This window comes from Chlamydotis macqueenii, chromosome 14 (assembly GCF_036417535.1).
Source record: "Chlamydotis macqueenii isolate bChlMac1 chromosome 14, bChlMac1.mat, whole genome shotgun sequence".
NCBI lineage: Eukaryota > Metazoa > Chordata > Aves > Otidiformes > Otididae > Chlamydotis > Chlamydotis macqueenii.
The window spans coordinates 8,992,668-9,017,247 of NC_141569.1; the positions used below are offsets into that span (position 1 = coordinate 8,992,668).

Below are 24,580 nucleotides of genomic sequence, written 5' to 3' on the forward strand. Positions count from 1 at the left end.
TATAAGTCTTCCTCATGTACAAGTCCCCTTTTGTCATTTTTTACGAATATTCCCCATCTGAGCTTCATTCTTTCATGGTCTCAGTACTTCTAATGCTAAACCCTTGTTGTAGCTAACATGCATCAGCTGGGGTCTGAGTGCAACCAGCTCTGAACAACTGCAGAGAATCTGAATTGTGTCCTGGAAAAGGAAAGTAAAAAATGACAAGTTCTGCCCAGGGAAGTGGTTGAGTTACCATCCCTGGAGTTGTTTAAAACATGTGTAGATGTGGTGCTTAAGGACATGGCTTAGGGGTGGACTTGGCAGTGTTAGGTTTATGGTTGGACTCTATGATCTTAAAGGTCTTTTCCAGCCCAAATGATTCTATGATTCTAAATTTCCCTTAAGAAGATGCAGAGGGGAATTCTCATCTTGCCCAGCACATCTGTGGATGCTCCAGCCTGCACCATTTCCTCCTTGCTCTTTCCAGGCACGTACATGCAGTACAGCAAGGATAGCAATGCAGGGGACGATACAGCACTGCTCTGCAAATCGTGCAGCTATTTATAAAAACACAAAAAGTGGCTTTAAAAATTGCTATTGTGATTTCCTGTCATTTTGTACTCCCTTTATGGAGTACAGGGATACATGGTGGTGGAGACGGAGAAGCTGCAGCCTACAAGATGCAGTTTAGTATTTTGAGACTGCTTTTAAAAACTTCTGTGTGGGTGTTTGCCAAAGGATCTTTTTTTATATTTTCTTCACTGCTAGTGAAACAACCAACTTTTACTCATACTTACACAGTCCATCATAAAGTAAATAAAAAAAAACCCCTACTTGTCCTAAGAAGTTGCAAAGTACTAAATTACACAAAAATAAATGTTGGGAAACAAGTTCCAGATGTCTCTGCCAGATTCCTTCCATCCAAACTGTAGTATCTAAGGGCGCACAACACAGCCTGGATACAAGGAAAGAAATATCACTTGTTGAAACAAAGACAGATAATTGCTTGAGAGTCACTTCTATCCACGCTCCCTGGATGCGTTTCCCAGGGCTGGAAGGGAAAGTCAGTGGGGGCTTGGTTCACATGATGCTAATGGGAAATTCAGAGTCCCTGCCAGGACTTCTTTAGGACATGGGTGTGGGCAAAACTGGGACACCAGAGGAAGAGCCACAAGGAAATTATGAAAATGGAGGGTTTGGACATGCACCTTCCTTATGCATAGCCAAGAACTGCTCCTGGCAAAAGGTGGCTAAGTCACCAGATGGGCAATTCCTTCAAAAGTTATCCTCCCCACTCCGTCACCTGCTATTCTAAGGACAGGTATGTCACAATAGATCTATCTCGTGAGTCTCCTGCACCCTTGGGAAAGTAATTTATGCACTTGGTGCCTATTCCTCCTTTCATCTTTTCTCTCCATTTGAATCAAAAGCTATTAGGGATGGAACAGTGTTTAATGCAGCCTTGGCATCCTTGAAGAACCCAAGAGGCCAGACAGTGAATCCATCAGGCTGGAGAACGGCTCTTAGGGGAACCTGCAAGTCCTCCAGGAACGTGGTTGATGCAGCTGAGCAGCTCTGGGTGTGCTCTCTTTGCTCCAAGGGGAGCACCTGGGCAGGACTGGGCACAGCATCTACTCCAGCTGCACCCACAGCTCCCCAGGCCTCCCCCCACGACTGCTTTGCTGCCCAGACAGCTAAGAGCAGAAAGCGAAGCACTAGCATGACTCTATTAGCTCTTACAATGCTTCAAGCCCACAAGATTACATCAATCCAGTCTTGAAACTTTTGGAAGTTCTCACCCAAGGCCGCCCTTCCCGGTATGTTTGTGCTGGTACAGCAAGGCAGCTTTCGGACCAGGCACATCCATCTCATGCCCGACTGCCCTGGAGCCAACCTACGCCAGCCGTCTCCACTCAATGGTGGAAATATTTTTCCCGTGTGTCTGGATAAATTATCTGAGAGGTAAACCTCAGTGTTTAAAAGAAATGAAGAAAAGTAAGAATAGCGTCAAAAGTATAAACAGAAGCAATGCTCTCCCGAAGAGCTACAGAGGCAAAGCAGGTACAGCTCCTCTGCAGCCTGCCCTCCTCATCCTGCCTGTCCCATGACTACATTTTTCTAGCCTAAATGGGAAGAAGGGATTACACCTCCTCCCATCTCCAGCACCACACAAAGCATAATGACAATCATAAAGATTATTTTAAACAAACGTCAGGATTACAGACAGGACCATCTCCCCATAGTCAGCAAGCCTGGCTGGCTCTGTGTGGCCTCAGCAGCCCTGCTCTGGGAGCCACGGTCTCCCTCGCCACAGCTCCCACTGTCCAAGGCTGCGACACGCTGCTCCTCCATCAGGTGAGCTGGCCGCTCCTCTTCCAGGGACACCACGAAAGATGCTCTCTGGTGCGGCTCACCTACCCAGAGCTTCACCTCCAGTGACCCAGCTGGCAGATACTTGAAGACTGAATGTAGTTTTTGTCCCCCAAAACAATAAACTTGGAGGGATGCACACAGGTCTGTCACTGACCCAAAATAACAAAAGGTCAGAACCTTTCTCTCCTGCAAAGCAGAGGTGCAGCAGTAAATCTCTGTGTTAAATTGCCACCCAGTGTCAGAGCACAGGATGCCAGAATAAACCACCAGAGCCTCTTCACCCTGCATGACTGGAATTTATAATTCTTGGTTTGCCGTCTGATCGCCATACGGCTCACGCCCTCCGGTCACGTGGTGGCCATAACTTACCCTGCTGCACCATGCAAAGTCTTTCCAAATTGAACACCATCTGATCAAATGACTGTAAACAAAGTAAATACCGGCACAGCTCCTGATGGCTGTAACTGTTACAATGTTTATTCACTCTGTGAGCAAATGAACTTGTGCTTTGGAACGGTTATGACTACTAACACTTGTCTAACTTTAAGAAGCTGTTATAAGACTTTGCAAACTTCTGTTATTAAATAGAATTTAATGTCTATCTTCTGGACAGTAACTTTTTTTTTGAGGAAGAGGATTGCTCTAAAACAACTGCATAGCAGGCTTTTAACTAAGATTTATTTCCTGTTTAAGCAAAAGTCGTTCACTACGCTAAGCAATGGAGTTGTATTTGTCCAAAACCAGGAGGGGAGAAAAGTATAAACCTCTTCTGACTTTTCTTGTGTTCCTTGGGAAATCTTATGGGAAACAAAACCATGAAGAAAATACTTGAACTTAAAAGCTATGGCAGCTTAGAACTTCACCTGAGCCTCAGGTGAGCTTCAGGTAAGACCAAGTCTCTCACCATTGGTCCAAGCAGGGCAGCAGACCATGGAGCCAGAGGTACCACTGCTATCAGGAGAGTGCCTCAGCAGCCCACGCTAACCGTGTTGTGTGGTCTCAGCTCAGGGGAACCATGAGTGCTTCTGCACACACGTTCCTACACACCCGGAGCCTGGTGGACATGCGTGTCATGGCAGCATGACAAATTAAGTTCATAAGTACTTGGTAGTGTCCTCAGCTTCCTGTATCCTAAAGACCTGCCAAAACTCATGGATGGAGAAACCAAAAAATGCAAGAGAAAGGTGTTTCCTTGTGACAGCATGTGTGAAGTAGAAAAAATTAAATTGTCCCCTTCTCTAACAAACTCCATCGTTTCCTCGAAATCCACCGTACTTCCAGTAGCTCCATTGCAGATGCGGGCTAATGAGCTCTCAGTGGTAACGCTGTGCCACAGTGGAAGGAATCACACTGCATTTGGAAGATGTGAGATTGGATAAAAAGCCTCAAGGAGATCGCCTTCATGAACAGTTCCTTCAAGCACAGATTATTGAATATGGTTTAGTTTTATACTTCATAGCTAAAAAGCTTGCTGAATCTCTCCTGCTGTTCTGATGTTGTGTTCTGCTGCAGCAACACCCAAAAAGCTGGTAAATCCTGATACTAAGGTACACCCCTGGACTGCTTGTTTGCAGTACGTGACCAGACCCTTCTCGGGGCTCACCAGCTGTTTCCCAGCATTTAAGTTCCCAAGATAGCTTCACCTTGGATTGTACTATTTATTGCAAAGTCAGCAAGAACAGCCACACTCCCTCCCCAGCCAGGCTGGTGGAAACACTGCCATCAGCTTCCAAAAGCTGGCTTGGTCCCTGCTAGAGAATACAAAACATCAGATCTTGCAGAAGGGTTGAATGAGGGTCAAGAAATGGATACCCTCTACAGAGGATTTGCCAACTGCAGTGAGAGATGGCAGTCCTCCAATGACCCTGCTCTCACATTTACTTCTTGATACCAGTTCAAAATCTTCCACCTCTTCCCTACAATACAAAGTCAAAAAAAAAAAGAGGAGAAGGTCATGTAAGGCTTGTTATATGTTCATGACACAAGTTTTTGGTCTCTCAACGGGAAACACAGACAAAATGACCATCTGTCAAAATGACTTCCAAGCCAAGCAAGCCTTCGTGGTCACTCAAAACAAATAATTTGTCATTTTGGTCTTTTTTGCCTTCCATTTGTCATTCCTGGGAAAACTCTTCAGGATGAGACTTTTCATTTTCTCCAGACAGATCCAAGGAAAGTCTGATTTATGCTTTTCTGGAATCTTCTCCCATCACCTTGGTCCCTGAGCAGCGCACAAGCTGTTTGCTCTCAGCAATCCTTTAAGATCTTTCATGTATTTATCGACACATACTTTTCTGCTTAGAGTTTATTTTACCCTAAAATCTCTTGGCTCCAGCAATACCGCACCTTTTCAGCGAGTCCTAACTTGCCTTTTCAATAAATTATTCCTTTGGGACAAAAAAAAAAAAAAAATCCGAACTGTAGAGTTGAGTCTCCCACTACACCAGTTACTTCTGTTTCCTTCATTAGAATTAAATATTATTTCCACTAGCACAAGAGATCCAGCTAACAGTACTGTGGCCATAACCTCTCTGTAAATCCCTTAGAAATTAATTGTAGCTCACAGATCTTTGAGTGCTGGTATCAATTTATTGATTTTTATCGTAATTGTGGATGTTAATATTATCCATTCATCAGAAAAGGTTTACATGAAGACAAAGCACTACATATTCACTTTAACATTGATATTAATCATTTCTCACTCATCAGTTTCTCAGGTCGGGTTGTGTCTGTTCTCTGTGCTCAGCAGCATGGAAGGGGTCAAGACAAAAGAATCCGTGAATCCTAAAAAGCCACTGTACTCAGGAGCTTAAAACAGTTGAACAGTAACTAAGCCAGTTGCCTCAAACTTTTTTTTTCTTATTTTCAGAAAATAAATAAATTGTGAAACAGGAAAGGTATGCAGGTGAACTAGACAGAATGCATAAATACTGTTCTTTCCTGAATTATTTTTCAGATGCATAATCAGTTCATACTAATGCACTTCCAGGCTTTTGGAAGATGCTCATGAATAACAGTCCCCTTGAGTTACAATGAACTGAATCAGATGCTTCAGTTTATTGTACTAGCAAAACTGTTCTTCACTGACTTTCAGGACAAGGAAAATTCGGGCATGTTGTTCTCAGGTGCATTAGGGACACCTCTCTGGTGCAGCCCTTAGCCCTTTGCCCTCTCAGAGGAAGCGTGCCTTGCCCACAGCACAGCAAACCACACCTCCTGACGCTTCCGTGCACAATGGAGCTGCCTTTAAACCATCACACCACTCTGCTCCTGCAGACACAATGCAATTTAAAACAACTGTGATAAAAGACAAATAATAATAAAGACCGAAGACCATATGGTCTATAGCAGAGGCTGGGGAGGGACAGGGAAGGTCACACTGCCTGCAGTTTGCTGTTAAACGTGGATTTATAACTGATTGGATCTTCTGTAATAAACCTTCCTGCACATCTGACTTCCCTGAGATCTTTTCTATACATCTCTACTGATGCATAAAAGCATTTTTGTAGGATTTGTTAAAACTTACTATAATGGGTCATCAAGGTCACTACATCACTTGCAGTGCAGCTTGCTCTGGGTAGGGCTTTTGCACGTGACCAAGAGCCACGTGGACTGTGAATTCATGAATATCACAATCTGTGTGTGTGTCTCATCGGGATTTTGGACCTTAGCCCACGTGCTTCCTTGACCTTGGAGATCCCAAGTGTGTTGGCACCATTTGAATTAGCTTCCTCAGACCAGTTTCATTTCTATGCCCACTCTGGATGCATGTGTGGCTCTTGGTTACGTGCAAAAGCCATACAAGTAACCAGCTTTCGGTAATTACTCCCCCAGTCTTCACATGGGGACCATGAGACACAGGACACAACCCATAAAGCATTCACACAGAGATAAGCTATCCAGCAATATGGTGATACGGCTATATTACAGCTGCAGACCAAAGGTTTTCAAAGCACGATGGGTGTGAGCTTCGGCATTCTGGGGTGTCTTTTTTTTAACCCATTTATGTCTTTTTTTCACACAATTCTCTCAGCTACTCCAATCACAAGACGACAAACTGTCGATTTGGTGGAGGGTGAGGAACATGCCTGGGGAATAACACCCTCCTCAGGAGGTCCCACCTGGACCTGTAACACAGGTCAGAAAAAAGCCAAGACAACCCTGATAAACAGCCACCAGTGGCAGAAGAACAGCTAATCAAAACGCCTACCTATCTGCACTTCTGTAACAAAGGTAATATCCTTTTGGAAGGGTTTTAGTCAGTTTAGACACTCGGCCAGATCAGACAGCCAGCCAGGAGAAGGAGGTCAGGAGTGTACGTGTTTCAGAAATGGAAGCTGAGACAGGGCTGGAAGGATAAACCAGAGCTGCTTAACTCCAAATGGCATATTTCGTTCAGACAAACAACTCTTCCCCCCCACCCTGCCTTGGGAATAAGGATCTAGCCTTCTTCATGTCTAAAGGCAAATCTAGAATGAGCAAGGAAAAGAGGAGGGAAGATGAAGAAGTTATGGGCTGTACCATAGGCAGTGCATCACACTTGCATAGCTTTTTAAAAAAAAATATTCTATATACCTGAGTTCAACAGAGACAAGACATTTTGAGCTGACGGTCTCCTCTGCTCAGCAGACGGCCAGAGGTGCCTTTCTGAATCACAAGCATGGTTCCAATTTAGCCTGGGCTCCGACTGCGGAGTGAAGGCAGCGGGGGGAAGGAGGGCAGGCTGAAAGCTGGGAAGGGAAGAGTCCTCTGAGCCTCTCAGCTGTCCAGAGCTGGCTTGATGCCTTTCAGCATCACAGACATCTTCCTCCCCATCCCCGCTCTGTTTTTCTGCAAGCAGGGGAAGGTTCTCCCTCAGGTGTAACTCCGTGACTGCACAGACCTGTGAACTGTTTGTTCGACGGTGCAGAGCACCGAAAGGAAATGTCAGTGAGATCTCAGAGATCCCTGTTCTGTGAGGCCAGGTTTTGAAGTCTGTGCTCACAGCAGAGTACTCTACTCCTGAAGCAAGGCTCTGTTTAAAAAGGGAGATACGGGTCAATACAGCAGACACCAGCTCACTTCACCATCTCCGTCAGTTTGCCACTTACGCCTCAGCCTCTACTCCTCCAGCGTATCCCATCCCCATCGCTAAAACCTTTCTTATTAAAAGCAATAGATCAGGCTTTTAATTTTCTCTTTGTATGGCAGGAAATTACATCAGGTCCTGCTGTGAATGATCCAGAAGCGAAGTTTCAGCTCACTTAGTACAAGTCACTGCCTGGTGCAGGAACGGATGCTATCAGCTCCAAGTGCTCATTGAGAACAGCTCAGCTTTTGGCGCACCAGTTACCTCTGAAACATGTTCACTCGAGGAATTCACGGGCAGCAATCAGATATTTTCCTGCCTGCTTTTCATCACAGCTCATCAGAAATTGGGATACAGCTGGGGAAAGAGCAGAGAGAGAGTCTGAGATGTGATGAGAGAACTAATCCATCCTCAGAAGAGAAACTGGTTTTGCTTTTTTTTTTTTCCTGCCTATTTTACAGTAAATAAAGAATCAAGGAAGATTGCTGAAAATGTGTCCATTCAGGCAGCAGCTGAATTTCCCGCTAATTGCTTTGGGATGGTGAGGGAGGAGGGAAGTTGCTGGGACACTACAATAATCAGTAAGTGGTGTGATTGGTGACCACCCAAAACCCTGTCTGGGTTCACTGGGAGGGGGAAGCTGCTAGGAAACACACGCTGAATAAGCACCCAGAGATATCTGGATACGCATCCTGGATGTGCTGGGGAAGAGGGCAGGAGTACCTGCGGTTACAACGCACCCTTGAAAACCACCCGTGGCAACAGCGTAAGGTGCCTCTGTACAGGGAAGCAGGAAACACTGAACTGAGACAATCTCCTCCCCTGTTATCATTGGTTTATTATATTTAACCACACTTTTGATCCAAAGGAAGAACATCCTAACGGAAAACAGCATCAAAATCTTTCATCAGCACCAACTCAGCAGATCCAATGAAACCTCTGATCACCATCAAGTCAGCAGATCCAATAAGTAAACAGTTTTTCCCCATGAGTTTTCTTTGTGATCTTGGCTATTTCACAAAAAAAAAAAAACCAAACAATTACACTGAAAACAGGCTTTTCCCACAGGAAGTTTCCATTTGTCACTTAAAAAAAAAAAAAAACAAACCACTTCCAAGAAAATCTGCTAGGTCTGTCATTTAGTTGTTTCAACTCCATATTTCTCTTCAAACAGACTGTAAAACAGATTCTTAGGCCATGGAGTGAAAAATCAGATGGAGAAAAAAGGGCTGGGAGAGATCCTGAGGAGCTGTTTAATCAGGCTCAACTATATTTTAAGCTGCTGTAGATGACATTTGGGGATGGAGATTCCACGTTCTCCTTATGCAGTCTCCCAGGAGGAGTACAGATAGGGATTATTCTAGGGTCTACCCTAAATCTTTCTTGCTGCATTTTATTGCTATGACTTCTTTTCCCACCCCCGACAGACACTGAAACCTGTTTATTACTCTCCTTTCTGCACACTCCTGCATCTGAGGAGCAGTACTACGAATCCGCTCCCGGCCGACGACACTGTCGCAGAGCCCAGCCTGGCCCAGCTCTGCTCTTCTCTCCTGCTGACTTCTCAGACCCCTCCCTGATCTCGCCCATACCTCCATACCTTTCCTGAAGTGCAATTTCCAAACCGAAAAAGAGCGCGGAGAGGAAGGACTCCTTACACATCACACTCCTCTGTATGAGTGCTGCTGCTGTGTGTGCTTCTTTCAGCATTAGTTGGTGACTTCTGTTGATTCCCTGCTTCCTATGTATAACTTTCATGTCCTTTCCCACACAATACCTTCCTAACCATTCTCCATCCACTTGTTGTGCAGTGATTCCTGCCTAAGCACAGCTCATCATCATCAGATCCATCAGTCTTCCAGTGAAGCTCCTTCCCCAGCGCTTACCCTGTGATAAATACAGCACGAGTCCTGGAGAAAGTCTCAGAAGAGAGACTTTTGAGTTTTGCACTCGATGCATCCTCACAACCTCTCAGTCAGGAGACGTGGGCATGCGGGTGTGATAAGGTTGACCCCTACCAGGGGCTGACAGGAAGGAGACTCAGCACTCAGCTCCTGTCAGGAGACACATGCATCTCTGCCACCCGGGGTATGAAAACGTGTCACCAAGAGCTACGTGCTCATAACGACTTCCTGCAAATTTCCACGGTTCATGACCGAACCCAAGTGGAGTGGACCACACTGTAGAGGCCGTTGCACATCCAATGCGCCAGTGGAAGTGACAGATTTCTGCAGCCACAGCCGATTCCCCAGAGGGGAGACTGCCAAGTGCTAGGGGAAGCTCAGCAGAAATCCTGACGCAATGCAATCTTAAAATCTGTTTAGGAAAAATGTCTGTATTTATAATCAAGCCTGGATGTATGACTGTGGCTTCAGGCTCATTCATATGAGATGTGTGCACTCTCTGCAGAGAAAATGCCAACTTGATGTTGAGATAGGAGCCCATGATCTCATCCTCCTTACGCGGCCAAGCACATGACACCACGCTCACGCCAGCCTGGTACTCCATCCCCAGCACCACACTGGCCGGAGGACACACAGTACCTGATCCTCTGATCCAGCACACAGCCTGCCAGGACAAAAGCCACTCCATTTAAGAATGTTTTGACAGACTTAGATGACTCAGAGAGGGCATGCAACAACTTGGTTCTTCATGTTTCTGTTGGGGCACTCGGTGTCGTCAGCCTGAACTCGTCCTCATGTGGGAGCACAGCTTTACCACATGTAACTACGGTGGGACGTAACTTCACGTACAGCTGTTTACTGCAGAATTTGGAAGACCGTGTTCCCTGGATCATGCTCTTCCCTCAACCACTCAGAGCACCACTAATGGCTTCTGTTACAGCTTAGCAGTGCTCGCAAAGGCCAGATAGATGAGGAGACAAGTTTACAAGAGAACAGGCTCCAGATAGTCTAGCAGTGCCTCTCCTGCCAGCAACAGAGCAGGGCAGCTGATAAGGAGCCCTCGCATGAGAAATGTAATGGGACGAGAGGTCAAGAAAAAGGGAAATCTTCATTTAACAGAGAGGGAAGGGGTGAGAAATATGCTCAAGTGTTCTGCTCTTTCCCTCTCTATCTGAGCAGGTCAGGTTGGACTGGCACATTTTGCAGCTAGGTTTGACTTCAGCAAGCAGGACTGTCGGATTCAGGCTGCCAGCGAGCACTAATCCATTTCAAACGCACACACATTTAGTCAGGTCTCCATTTTTCTGACAGTTCTACCCTCAGGACTTCAGCTCTTATACTGAAAAAAGTCCTTGCCCCCAATCTTTCTTTTTAAAAAACAATTAATTTGAAGAAGCTAGCCCTTAATACAGCCCTAACTCCCTTTGATGTCTTCTATGTAATTCATTGGAAGCATAATTTGCTGAGTAGGAGATTTTTTTTTCATGCAATGTGTATTTACCAACCAGCTTTTATGCACCAAGTAATGATACTATGGTGAATTTAACAGCAGTTTATTGGCATCCCATTGTCATGTAAAACATCAGCGTAGGCCCCCTACTGTGATAATTCCAGAATAAAAACTTTAAAGTCACTGTTGAAGAAGCTATCAACAACTCCAGGCAGAAACAACCCAAATCCCAATGTCGGCATTTCTGATGTGCCCATATAAATCGAAAATAAAGACCTCAGGAAAGCACAAGATTATGACCCCAAAAACATCACATGCAAGACACATGTTGCATTGAATTGCAAAATCGCCAGTGGCCAAAGCCCACGTTCCTCCTTCTGCTGTCCTAAAACTGAATGGACAATCTCATACCCATTGTAGGCCAATACAGTTTAAGAGAGAGCTGGAGAAGAGCTGATGCTCCAGGGAGCCGTGGAGGAAGGAGATATTCCTCACTGGAGCACTTCAATGTGTACAAAGGAGGATGCAAAGAGAAAGCAGGCTGGTGCATGCACAGCATTGAGGAAGGACGTTCCAGCAACCGCCCTGGGAAGGGCCCTGGGAGACAGGGGACAATCACAACTACAGACACAGGAGGGTCTCAAGGGTCAATGACTGGCTTTAGTTATGGAAAGACAGAACTGGAGTCTCTGCCCTGCCCCAGGTGTCCTGGAGTGCCCTGGGCAAATCGCTTCACTTGGTTTCCTCCACAGCACAACACCCTGCCCCTGCTTCAAGTTGGGGGGGATTTAGTCAGGGCTCTGTGCTGCTGCTGAGGACAAGGAAGGAAAGAGATGGAGACAAGAAAGGAGAGAGCCAAAGCTCAGTGGCTGACACTTTTCTTCTATGAGCTAATCATTTACCTTGCACATAGGTCTTCACAGATATTGGCACTCACTTTGCCCTGACTTCATGACAGACTGTCACCTACAGGTTTCACACACCATGGTGTCTCATGAAGAGCCCATTTTCTCCTCTCTTTTAGCAGTTACTTCTGTCAGCTGTAGTGGTTACCCCATGGATTAGGAAATTCTGAATGGAGTAGGCAGAAGAAAGGAAATTCCCTTCTTCCTCCGATTTCCTACTGTCCTGGTTATTTTTTAATCATCATTGTGCAAGTAATGCTTGCTTTATTTTATTAAATGTAAACAGAAGTGCAGATAGGGCAGGTTGTTTTCTTCCACGAGTGATAATAGAAGGGATCCGATTAATAAAACAACGCAGCCAAGCACAGCACACAGAAAATCATGCACTCATAAAAGGCATCTTTGCAATTAGCTTTTAGTCAGCCCCTGTGATTTTCCCCTGACCAGCAAGGCTCTTAAACTCATACCAGCAACAAGATGCTTACTTTGCACTTCTCTGACATGCTCAGGGTGGGTTATTCAGCCTGACACCCATCGAAAGACTTTCAAAACTGCAGATGCTGATGCCTGTGTCTCTGAGAGCAGGTCTATGTGCAACACGACCTGAAAGTCAGATCCAAGAACACGGATAACTCCAGACGGAAAGGGGGTGAAGGCAAAGAGGAGGAGGGAGAGGGAACCTCATCTTCCACCAGCAGTGACTGGCTTCAAGCAACTGGCTCTTAGGTGCCTGCACAGAGGGTCTCTCTGCCACAGGTCCTGGTTTACCCTCCCCAAATTCTCACCCACCCTCCTCAGCGTGAGGGCAGAGGGGTGATGTCCAGACCCACAGCACTGCATATCACAAGCCAACCCAGCTCAAAAGTCTCTTGTACCTTACAAGTGTCCCACAGTGCTGTATTCTCCCTTCTCAAAAAAAAAAAAAAAAAGCCTCAACCTTTTATTTTTCTAGAAAATATTTATTTTCTAGAAATCTCCCAAAATTAAGAAGGGCACTACAAGACCCACATATTCAGTCACCTGCTGCCTGTGCCATCCAGCCTCTGACTTCCTCCCTCTTCTGCCCCTCCAGGCACCAGGGCTGTGCACCTCACAGTATTTACTGGTTTATGCAGCCCATGGAAGCCAGGAAAACCGATTTCTGTTTCCCACGCATGCTCTGGAGCTTTGTGGCATAACACAACATCGTGAGGTGAACCCGGCTACTCCACCTTTGCCAGCTGTCAGCGCGGGCACACGGGATGCTGTCCTGCAGGACAAGCAGCACTCACTGCTCCTCAGGAGCTGCTGTGCTCTTTCTCCCACATTTCAAGCAAGAAGCTGAAGCATCAAAGTTCTCCTGTTTCCTCTCGCTGGCAGTAGCAGGACACCAGTTATTTGCCTAAGGTCAGGCAGCACAGACCTGCGATATTCTCCCAACACACCAAGCAGGTCATGTCTCCAGCAGACAGCATCCCCATGGCAATGAGTTAACTCCCCTGGTTTCATCCCAGAAAACACCAGCTTCAGAGTGAGTCCTGGAATCCATTCAGTACAGACAGCGTTTTCTTTAATTGCTCATCAGGACCTTTTGGTTTCTAACACTTAGCATTTGCCCGTTTGTACTAAATTTCATTTAAAAGTCAGCTCAACCCTGTGTGAACCATGGCATGAGGTGCACCCAGGATGAGAAAGGCATGGGAGGAAAGGAGGTGCCCAGCAGGGAGGGAGGACAGCATCACCACCGCCTCACTTCCCAAGGCACCCTGCTAATTCGAGCAGCCATGCTCATAACATGAGGCACAAGGGAGCATTCAAGGCCTGGTCTCCAGCAGCGAGCACTTGCTCTCTTCTCTCCCCGCACGCACTCTGCCTGGCACAGCACCAACCAGGAAACTTGGTGTCTTCTCACAGAACAAAACGCCCAGGAATACCCTGGAGTTTGTCGTGAGAAGGGGCAAGGAGGGGCCAAAGCACTGCCTGAAATAATTTCCTTTCATTCAGTCCTTCCAGACACTGTTGTATGGGCTGTTTGGAAATCCTCACAGTCAAGTGAGGATTTAAACAGGGTTTGGGTTTTTTTCAGTCTTCTATTATTATTATTAAATAAAACAACTGGTTTATTTCTTTTCTATTATTCCTCATCTGATATTTTGGAATTAATCACGAAGACATTTCCTTAGCTACGGTTTTTCTTTTGTTTGCATCTGTCTTTTGTAGGAAGGAGAGCGGACAAGACGATCAGAGAAGTTCCCTTCTGGCTTTAAAAATCCACAAATTAAATTAGTGATAATATCACTGTCAGCTTCAGGATGGGCAAGATTTTCAACTTTGGAATCTGTTTTTCCGTGGATGAGCCTGGCACAGATCAGCGCAGAGCATATCGCCTGTGCCACAGACATGGCTGGAGCACCGGCGTGCGGCTGGGGCTCTGCAGAGCGGGGATTTACACCTGGTCCTGCTGCTGACCACTACCAGTGATTTACAGAAGTCCCCTTTTCTCTCAACATCCTTTCTAAAAGAATGAAATAACAGCATTGCTGTCTTCAGTAATGGGTACACAGTAAAAAATGCACTAGGTTAAGACCAAGGTATCATTACAGTGACCATTTAGGCTCCTGGACTACCTGGCCAATACTTTTTCTCACCTGGAATTCTGGTGACAGCAATGGCAGACAGTCCTTCTTGCCAGTGAGAAGGGTGATTTGGAGAATAACCTATATGCTGGAGTTCAGTCTAACACTCTCTTTTCCTGTTATGACTCTACCATTTGAACCCAGCAAAGCAGTTACACTGGATGTAGCATTCTGTTGATTCCAAATGTGTTGCAAAATGTTTTCTCCTCATCTTTAACCCTCCTGCTTATTACTATTTCACCGATTCCTTTAGCCTCCCTTATCAGACACCCACATGTTCTAACTTCTAATTTATATTCATTGCTAATACCTTCCCTTTTTTTTTCTGGGTACAATGTTGACTGGTTCGGGGTTTTATTTTATCTCCTTTTCCCCTTCTCTGCTGAAAGGTAAAAATTTTGCTCAGTAGTTCTTCCTGTTAGGGAAAACATGTTTTTGTAAAATTTCCATGGAGGGTCTATAAAAAGGAAGCACGTTCCACTGCTTTGACTCATCTAAAATCAGTTAAGTCCTTCAAGTCCTCTTGGGCAGACCTCTGAGAAGGGCTTTAACGGTGGCAGCTTTGACTTCACTAATGTCAAAGCCACCATGGCACACCATGAAACAGGCCAGCATTTCAGCACATTGCCACATTCTCCTCCAACTTTTCTGATCCATATGAAACCAGCCTGGATCTCACTCTACCAATCACTTCACTACAAGGTCCCAGTTGTACACACTCTTGTTCAGCCGAGGTGCCCCACTAGAGTCAGGACACCTCAGGACAGCTTCTTGCCTGATGAGCAAGGACTCACACATGGAAGACTTCCTTTGTTGGATCCAAATGTTCAGCTGCATCCTTCAAGTCCTATCAGACAGACCTCTGAAAAAGGCTTTAACAGAGGAATCTGTGACCTTCCTAACGTTAAAGCAGCTGTGGTGCACCATAACAGAGATGGATTCATTTGTTGCCATCCATCAGTCCAAATTACCCCTTGTTCATTTGAAGACAGTATTGCAAGCTTTTCATGGACGCTCCGAGTGGTTGCTCAGATGCTGAAAGGGATAATGTCAAAGTTTACTCATTTCAAGGACTTTAAAGCATAAAGGTGGAAACCTTCTAGCCATAGCCTAAGTGTCCTCAGGGGTGCTAAAGCCCAATGGCAGCAAGAGTCAGACACTCCTGCTGTGCCCCACACACAAAGAAGAAGAGAGAGGACATGGTTTACGGTTCTGTTTCTGAAGGTGAAGACCCTGACAAAGACCCGGAGCCCAGGTCCCCATTGGGACAAGTGTTGTGCAAATGAACGGGGTGAACTGCTGGCCCAGGCGAGAGCTGGCTGTGCCTCACTCCCCTGTAATGTATGGCATCAAATCTGTCTCCATGGGAACTATAATAAGGGCAGAACTTGTCTGTGCCATCTGAAACTGAAAGGGGGGGGAAAAGGAAAAGAAAATAACAAGCTCACAGCAATGTGAGGCAAACAACAACGTGAGCAAATGGAGATGGCTGAGCAAGTGCCCCATCGCCACCTCACACCGGCCCTTTGCTTCACTTGCTCTAAGCTGGGATGAAGTCCTGGTCCTGCTGCTCTGCCGTAGCCAACAGCAGCTCTGGTGCTCGCGGCTGTGAGCTGTGCTGCAGCAATGCAAACACGGAACAGCAGCCACCGGCCATGACTTCAGCTTTGCAGTGTGCGGCTGAACATCACATGGGGATGTAGCTGGGAATGGGTCCATGTGTGAGTGGGACCACGCAGGCCTGATTTTTGGAGGCACTGAGCCTACGCAGAGCTCACTGACTTTGTACAATACTGTGGGTGTGAGCACTGTTAGAGACAGAGGAGATGAGGGCAGGGTGGAGTAGGTGGGGATGAGAGGTACTGAAGGCAGGGCACTGAACTCCTGCTTTGGCTCTGTGAAATACAGATCCAGGGATCTGGGGAGCAAAGGGAAGAATCCAGAAGAAAATGCTCTTCCTGCTTGACTTTGTGCAACAAGTCCAGATCCAACCCCTGCTGCTCCAGACAAAATCAAGTCATAGCTTTGGAGAACCCAGATCATCCATGAATAAGCCAACCCTCCTGTCTGCATCGGGACATGGGAAAAACACCCAGCATCGCGAGCACAGGAAGCCAGCAAGCAGCTTTTCACCATTATCTTCCCATCCCAGTCTGGACACAGGATTTGAGTGTGCTGTCACTGCACCCCAGCAGCACCGTGCCCCGAGCTCCAGGATGACTCTCGCCCTGGAGAGCAGTTGCCACCCCACCACCCATCTCCAGCAGCGCACAAACCACCTCCAGTGCACCTCCCGCTATTTTCTCCAACTGTTGCCCTAATCACATAAAATTGTCCAAGTTCAATTTGTCCTCTTACTGAGTAATTTGCTCTCCACCGTGCACTGCTGGCTGGGTCTCTCACTGTAAACCTTGTGTCTGCAGCCACTTGAACGCATTAGGATTGAGGAGGGGCCCGAATTAGATTATTTGTTCTAATGAAAATAAGTCTAATGGAATTACAGAACACCAGATTAAAGTCAGTTGCTTTGAAAATACTGGTTTCAGTTTCACGTTAGCAGAGAGAACAAGCATATGGCTCTTCCCTCTCCCAACTCCTGACCCACACACCAAGACTCCTGTGGGAGGTAACCCACCCTCCGCACCAGCTGAGGCGAAGGTCAGATGATGCTGACAACCATCAGCTTTTTCAGAAAAAAGGCAGCCACAGAACAAAATGCACCTGGGAGAACAGGGAGCCGCAGGAAACAGAAGGGCAAGGGGATGAAATGTGAAAGCCACGAAGCACTTTCCCCTCTTCCCCATAAATTGCACAGCAAGGTTCTTCACAACTCAATGCAGCCCGCCCAGCAAAACACAGCGGTCGCATGTGCCTGCGTGGCAGCAACCTCAGAGCTGCAGCTGGCCCTAAGCAACACGTGCCTTTCACCTTTTCTACAGCTTTATTCCTACACACATACAGGACCAGAAAATATGCTGGTGTTTGGTCCTCTGGAGAGCTGAGGGAACTGCCCTGCTTTCCCACCCTAGATGTAATCCACGCGTGGTGAGAAAATAATTTCTCTTTTTTTTTCCTACATCAGTGCAGAGGAGGAACGAGATGGTAAGACAGCTGAGGGTGAGTGTAGGCTGCAAGTGCAGGCCTGAAGGTAGAAGTTGCCATCAGCAGCTGAGCCCAGTAGGGTGAAAATTTCGCGGGGACGGCGGTCAGTGCAGGGCAAGCAGAAAGGGTCGCCCTGCTCCTCAGCATCCTTACACTGTTCAGAGTGAAAAACTCTGCTTCCCAGAGCAATCCACTGGGTTTCCAAAGAAACGTCTATACCATTTAATTTGGTGTACTGGCCCTTCTTAGACTTGGAAATTTTTTTGAGAGACTACCTGTGGAATGAAGCACAGAAATGGCAACATCAGAACAGAGGACGGTCTCTAACTTGGCACTCGTCACCGTATTTTTCAGCAAATGGGCTAGGGAAGCCGTAAGTGAATAATTAATTAGTAGCCTTCCTGTGAGGGAATATTTTCTTTAAACTCTCAGGAGCTTAGTGATCGTCATGCCCTGACACAGGAGGCTCTATCGACTTGGCACACTGTCACCCCTGACGTTTAGCCGCAGAATTCTCAGTATTTATACCAACGCGCACTGCAGTCCTGTGCTAGATCCCCAGGCAGCGTAACTCAGCGTGGCTCCTCAATGAAATCACTGAGATTACTTCCACTTGCACAAGCTGAGTATCTGCACCTGTGAGTCAGCGTGGGGGATCCCCCAAGCATGGGGCAATCTTACCCCACTTCTCTGCTCCTGCACACCAGCAAGTGTTGGAAGGACGGCACTCTCCTGCTCTTCGCTCAAATCACACCTTTGGTTCCAAACACAAGCCCACAACGAATAGTTCCATATTGTGCAGTGTAACAGTTGGATGTGCAAGGCAATATCATAGAATCCTAGAATGCTTAAGGTTGGAAAAGACCTCCAGGATCATCAAGTCCAACCATCAACCTAACACCACCATGCCTAATAAACCATGTCCTGAAGTGCCATGTCTACGCATTCCATATGTTGCCTCCTTGCACCTTCTTAGCACACACTCCACACCCTTCGCTTGCTGCTCCTGCAGTGTGGGAGGCAGTAGGAAGTGTGGTCAGTCCCCACAGAGAACATCGTGGTCCTCTCCTCAAAGTGCTCAGCTCCTTCCTCCGTCCCAGTGCACCACAGCACCAGGATCTGGATCCTCCCTCATCCTCCACATCCCCCCCAGACACTGCCTTCAGTCCAGCAGCAGAGGAGTGTGGAAAGCAGGAGTGACCTAAGGTGTCCTCAAAGGAGAGATGGGGAATTCCCATCTCCTTCTCTCCAGCACCTCTCTCACCACATGCTGCCTGCAGTCCTCTGTCCATGTCAAGCTGCGTTACCCTTGCATTCATCTGGCAACCCCTTCCACCAGGTCCAAACAGACAGTTCTCACCCAACGACTTAGACCTATCCTGGCAGGCACCCTTACCTGGAGGAGTACCTTGCTCTTTGTCCCGTCTCATATTTCCTGGAGATCGGGACTACTTGGAAAAGGGGAGCGAATGTGGAAAACTCGCGGTGTGCCAGCTGGCTCCAGCGGACGGGGAGGGGGAGGTGGGAGAGAACCACTGATGGCACTCACAGGAACACAGTTGGCGCAGAGGAGCTGCATGTACGATTTGAAGACTTCCTAGAAGGCTTTAATTAGCCAGTGAGCACAAGAAGTCACTCCTCTTACTTTTAAATCAGTGTTTACAGTGTCCTGGGGAAATGAAACTATTTATGTTTATCCCCAGTAGGGGATTGTTTAAGGAAATAAGATAAACATATCTTAGTGTGTAAGCACTTATTATTTAAGCAAACACACAGGTTCGCTCGTGTTTGTTTTTCAACGGCACTACTGGACAATATTGACAGTGCCGAGGTCAGGCTGGGAGAGGAGAAAAGCGGTGAAGATGTTCTCAGCGGAGAAGGCGGCTGCTGCTGCTCCTCGCACATCGCAGGAGTTCCCTCTCCTGGTGGGAACGCCGCGGGGAGCCGGGTCCCCCCTGCCTGGGAGCAGGGCTGGGCACACCTGCGGCTCCCACACCGCTGGTGTCCCCCCAGAGAGCGGAACCGCAGGGACTGCTGCAAAGCCCCAGCTGCCTTCCCCGGAGCCGGACCTCAGCCGGGCTGCCCACCATCAGCTGCTACAGGGACAAAATCCAAGTAATCTCCTAAAAACCTCTACCTTGCCTTTCTATCCCAAGTGAAAACAGTCAACTGCTGCAACACCGGGCAGAGAAAATCATTGTCTTTCAAGAAATACGGGGCAATATTCCCATTAAAAGGAAAGTATTTTATTTTTAAAACGAAATGAAGTCATAATGACATCACACACTTCAAAGCACAGCCCAGGCCAACTGCCACTGCTCTCTGGGAGCTTAAAACTGACAAACCAGGACCCAGTTCTCTTCTCACTGCTCTGGAGCAGCAGAAACTTGCAGCTGTGTAATGTTTTAATTACTCACCCTTCTGTGAAGTTTGCACGGGGGAAGTTTGTTTTGGAGCTAGGGAAGATGCCTCGGGGGGGGGTGGGGGTGGTGGTGAGGAAATGACACTATTTTTTCACTCACAGACACAACTCTGTCTCTCCTGGCGTCCGATCCACAAACTGGCTCCGCTCCCAGTACCTGAACCGAAGCACTTCGACACGAGTGGGACTCACGCTAACTTTTCTGGGCTTTGGAGCGAGCCCGGGCAAGGCCGGTGCGCAGCAGCGGGGAAACGCTCGCCCTCAGCGACGCGAGCCTGGAACAGCCACAGAGCTCGGACAGCTCGGATGTGACCGGGAAAGCATTGCCCTGCGGACCCGGGACAGGGCTGTCGGAGCACAAAGCTGTCCGAATCCCCGCAGCTCCGCTCCTGGAAAACACCTTCCCTCAGCATCTTCGCTCCTGCTAAGTTTCCCAGCCCTGCAGACCCGGCGAGCCCCCCTGCCCCGCAACTTTCTCAGTGGCACCGGATTTCTGCTCTGTCCCTGCCACAATAACGTTTCTTGCCTTCCCGGGGACCGCTACCGACCATTCCAGCAGTTTGCGGGATGCCACCGGTTGCAGGGAGGCCGTGGCTGGCAGGCAGGTACAAACCCACGGCAGCCGGCTGCCCATGCGGTCCCCGCACCTCCCCTCCGGCTGCCGCCTCACCAGCCCGCCCCAAAGCCGCAGGGGCTCACCGGCGCCCACCGCGTCACTCCCCCCGGCCCCGCAAAGCCCGGTTCCGACAAGCGCCCCGCGCTGCACGCGCGCTTTCCCCAGGCGCGGCCCCGCACGCACCGAGCGAAGGCGCTAACGAAAAGGCAACGCCGACCCACCCCGGCCCGGCCCGGCTCCCCGCAGCCCCCCAGCCCGCCCCAGGGGTGCCGCTCTCTTACCACGGCCGTGCCACAGCCCCGCGGCGCACGGCGCGGCTCCCCGGGCGCGGCTCCGCATCGCGGCGGCTGGGCAGGACGGGGCCGTCGAGCCGGTCTCCGGTGCGGTGCGGTGCGGGCAGCGCGGGGCGGCGGGAGAGGACCGTCCGCGGTCTCCGCCCGCGGGGCTGCGGCGCTGCGTGGCGAGGGGCAGCGGCAGCGCAGGGTGCGCAGCCCCCGCCACGCCGATCCGCGGCGAGCGCCCGCCCCGCCCCGTCCGACCCCGCACCCCTGGCCCCGCCCGGCCCTGCCCCGCCCCGCCCCGCCCTCTCAGCTACGCACCCCTGACACTCCCGGCGCTGCCCCCCATCCCGCGCTCAGAAAAGTTGGGTCCGTCCCGCCATGTTGCGCATCTGCCCCACCACGCCCCTTCCCCAGGTGGAGCGTGGCTCTGCCCACCCGCATCCCCCGAGTTTTTATCCGAGCGCTTTGGGCAGGGCAGGTGTCCCTCGATCCTGGCAAAGACTTTCGGACGCTTCCCTCTCCCCCTCGGCTTTTCAAGCCGCCTGCAGGGATTTGTTTGTTTGTTTGTTTGTGTGTGAAAACAGCAGAAGGGAAGGGGAGCCCAGGGAAATGTTGGGAGAGCACTTTTCACTTGCAGTGTCAGCCCAGTTCCTTTGAGATTATGAGAGCTCTGGCAGCTGGAAGTCTGGCCCCGTGACCCTTAACAAACGTCAGTCTTGGCAGAAGTGGAGACCACAACAAGCTTATCATCTGAATTTTTAAAATACCTATCGCAATATCGGACTGAGCATAAAAGCAGGACCTAAGCAGCTTCATCTTCAGGTGTGCTCACCTTTCACATCTGGATCTGCATCCTGTGCTTTGGGGGTTTCAAGCTACTGTGCCTTTGTGCAGCTTCTCCTTTGGAAAGTGCCTATAAACATCTCATGTAAACATGAGGCTCAGTACTGGCAGCTGCAGAGAGGGTTTCTGACCAGATCTGTTTTTGGAAAGGAAGAGGTATATTTCCAACTGCCAGCGCTCAGCTTCACCCACAGCTCCAGGGTTTAGCTGGATTCCCTCCACACCAGTACCTTCAGGTCTGCATGAGGCTGGGGTCCTCTTTATGTCTGTGTGGCTCCATGCTCTGCCCTAAGAAACATGCACAACAGCCACTGGTGAAACATAACTCACAAATTGAGACCCAATCCATAGGGCAGGCCCTTTGGCTTGGCCTCTCCAGCTTGATGCAACTTCTGGCGACAAATGTCAGCAGACCTGACTCCAAGAGACCAAGTCTGTTGAGTGAGATCCATGGCACGGACTCAGGCAGGTCGCTGCACTCATACGACGCCTCCCAGGCTTTGAGGGTCATGCCGAGGGATGTCACTGGAAGCTCTTCAAGCTGTCGTTTCTCAGAGCAGAACTGCGCTGGAATGGGGTGATCCAGAGTACACACCAGTTCAGGGAAGTGATTTGGTTCATAGCCATCCATTTCATAGAATCATAGAATCATAGAATGGTTAGGGTTGGAAGGGACCTTCAAAGGTCATCTAGTCCAACCCCCCTGCAAGGAGCAGGGACATCCCTGACTAGATCAGGTTGCTCAGAGCCCCGTCCAGCCTGGCCTTGAACGTTTCCAGGGATGGGGCATCCACCACCTCTCTGAGCAACCTGTTCCAGTGTTCTGGAACATTGTAAAAATTTTTTTCCTAATTTCCAATCTAAATCTATCTCCCTCTATTTTAAAACCATTACCCCTCATCCTATCATAAGAGGCCCTACTGAACAGCCTCTCCCCATCTTTCTTGTAGGCCCCCTCATTCCCTTTAATCTCTATTTAGGTCCCTGCACCTGGACAAGGGACATCTTTGATGGTGTGCAGATGCAGGAGAAACCAGAGCACCCAAAAAAAATGCAATATAAGTTGCTTGCTGAGAAGATACATAAAGTTTCAAAAATGAGTGTATATTAAACACAATTTATTATCAACTTGTTTGATAGGGCACATTTTTTAAAGATCTGAGGGTTTTTGGCAGAGATCTTTCAACCGATTTCTCAAAAAGTTTGGTGGTATTTTCAGCAATCGCAGGCAAACACACCTTCCCAGACTGCCAGGCCTCGTGTTTGTTGCATGTATTTGTTTATCGCTATAGTAACTGAAAGACAGATAAAGAATAATATTAAGAAAAGTAAAACTGGGATCGAGTCCACAAAGAAACACCTTGTCAGAGTTTGGATTTTCTCAGACCCGCACTGCTGAGGACAAAGCGGATGAGGCAGGTCTGGGTGGAGCTGAGAAGGCTCATTTTAAAACTGGAAGTTAAAGCTTTCCTGAAACAATTTTGTTCTGCCTTTGTTTTCTTCTCCGTAGCACTAACATGAGGTTTCTGGACAACTCGTTGTTATATCCTCTGGCTTTAATACTAAATCTATCTTTATGTGGCTTGATCTCTGCTCATGGAGCAAGCAGTTGTAGCTCTTCCTGACAAGATCAGTCCTCGGAGCAGCTGCCCACTTGCCTTCGCCGTTGTTCTCAGTCAGGATCTCCAGCAGCAGCTTCTAAAGAGCCTGAGAGCATAAAAGGGAACATCAGAGCCCTAAGCCAAGCACTTGCTGTAGTTTGCACGTGAGCAGGCAAACTGAATTCAAACAAGTTTATGCACTTTGCTAGGAGGTGTTTAAAAGAGCCCCTGGATTGAAGACTGGCAGCAGCTGGGTCAGGACTGATGCTGTTCACCTGCATCCATCAAGTTGGGGAGTGATGGAAAAGAGAACTGAGTGGTCTCCTCCCCGCTGACACCACAGCAAGCTCCTGTCCCAGCCTTGCTGTGCTTGCAATAGTCTCAGAGAAATGCACTTTGAAAACCCGAACGCTAGAAGGCAGGTTCAAAACAGGCTGTTGGAGGAGGGTCTTGACATCACCTCCCCAGCCCCAGTGGTTAGAGCCCGGGGTGAACCACGCTGTGCTGGTAGGACTTTGTCATGTCCTGCTGGAAGCAACCCCAGCCTGTGCCTACCCATTGCATGAGCACTGGGTCCTGGTTGCTCTGTGACTCCCACCCAATTCCTCACCTCCTGACCCTCGGTGTGCTCATATTGCCAATGTTTGGAGGACAGTAATATTCTGCACCACAACTACCAGGTGATCTATGGAGCCATCTCTCCGTGCAAGCCAACTCTACAGCAGCAGAGGGGTTTGCTGTCTGCAGAGCGGGCCAGGTGGATTGAGAGCCGAGGGAGTCTTGCAGAATCGTGAACAAAACAGAGCCTCCTGCGTAAAGACACCTGAAGGTGAGCAGTGCCTGAGCAGAGTGAGGTTGCCTGCCACTGCTCCTCCGCAGTCCTGCTCTTAGGATCCTGGCTCGCTCTTTGCTTTACCGGCTGCAAACCATGAAGTGGGGAATGGATTTGGATGCATGGAGGAGGCCGAGTGCGAGACCTTTCCATCGCTGGGTGTCTGTGAACCCCGGGAACAGGTCATGCTGAACCCCAGTGCTGTCATCGGTTTTGGTCATATTACACCACTCCTCCTTTTAATGCAGATTCCCCTCCAGGATTATCAAAGAGTTTATTCAGCCTGAATGGGATGCCTACAAAAATTTAATTAGATTTTTAAAAAGAAAAATTGGAAAGTATTAGAGAGGGAGATAAGGCAGTAGCTTTTTCTTCTTTTTTTTTTCCCCTCCTCTTTTTTTCCTTCTCTAACAGTAATAAAGCCAACGATCCAGCTGAGGAAAAAAGTGGCTGAGTGATTCATCGAGACTGAATCACAGTCACTACGCAGTGGAATTCACTGCCTTTGCTCCTGCGGTAGTAACTCCGTTGCCGCTTTAGATCCCTGGCTGTGCTCTCAGGCACAGATATAAGACAGTGAGAGGGA

General features: G+C 48.4%; 2 protein-coding genes across 7 annotated transcripts in view; both read right to left on the bottom strand.

Annotated features, from left to right (window-relative positions):
- HTR4 (5-hydroxytryptamine receptor 4) overlaps window positions 1-24,580 on the bottom strand; it is a 138,743-nt gene that overhangs the window by 111,418 nt on the left and 2,745 nt on the right. Inside the window, exons 3-6 of the mRNA XM_086759235.1 lie at window positions 23,079-23,259; window positions 22,800-22,856; window positions 21,892-22,128; window positions 20,719-20,890 (exon numbers count right to left, since the gene is read on the bottom strand). Of these exons, the coding sequence (XP_086615361.1) occupies window positions 20,719-20,890; window positions 21,892-22,128; window positions 22,800-22,856; window positions 23,079-23,259 (647 nt within the window). The remainder of the gene's footprint in view (window positions 1-20,718; window positions 20,891-21,891; window positions 22,129-22,799; window positions 22,857-23,078; window positions 23,260-24,580) is intronic.
- Window positions 22,658-24,580, bottom strand: part of LOC104486768 (sulfate transporter) — a 45,097-nt gene continuing 43,174 nt past the window's right edge. For 5 of the 6 annotated variants that reach the window (XR_015260109.1, XR_015260103.1, XR_015260104.1 and 2 more), the window contains one exon: window positions 22,658-23,268. The gene's annotated coding sequence lies outside the window, so the exon portion shown is untranslated. The remainder of the gene's footprint in view (window positions 23,269-24,580) is intronic. The other variant, XR_015260106.1, reaches the window with a different exon arrangement.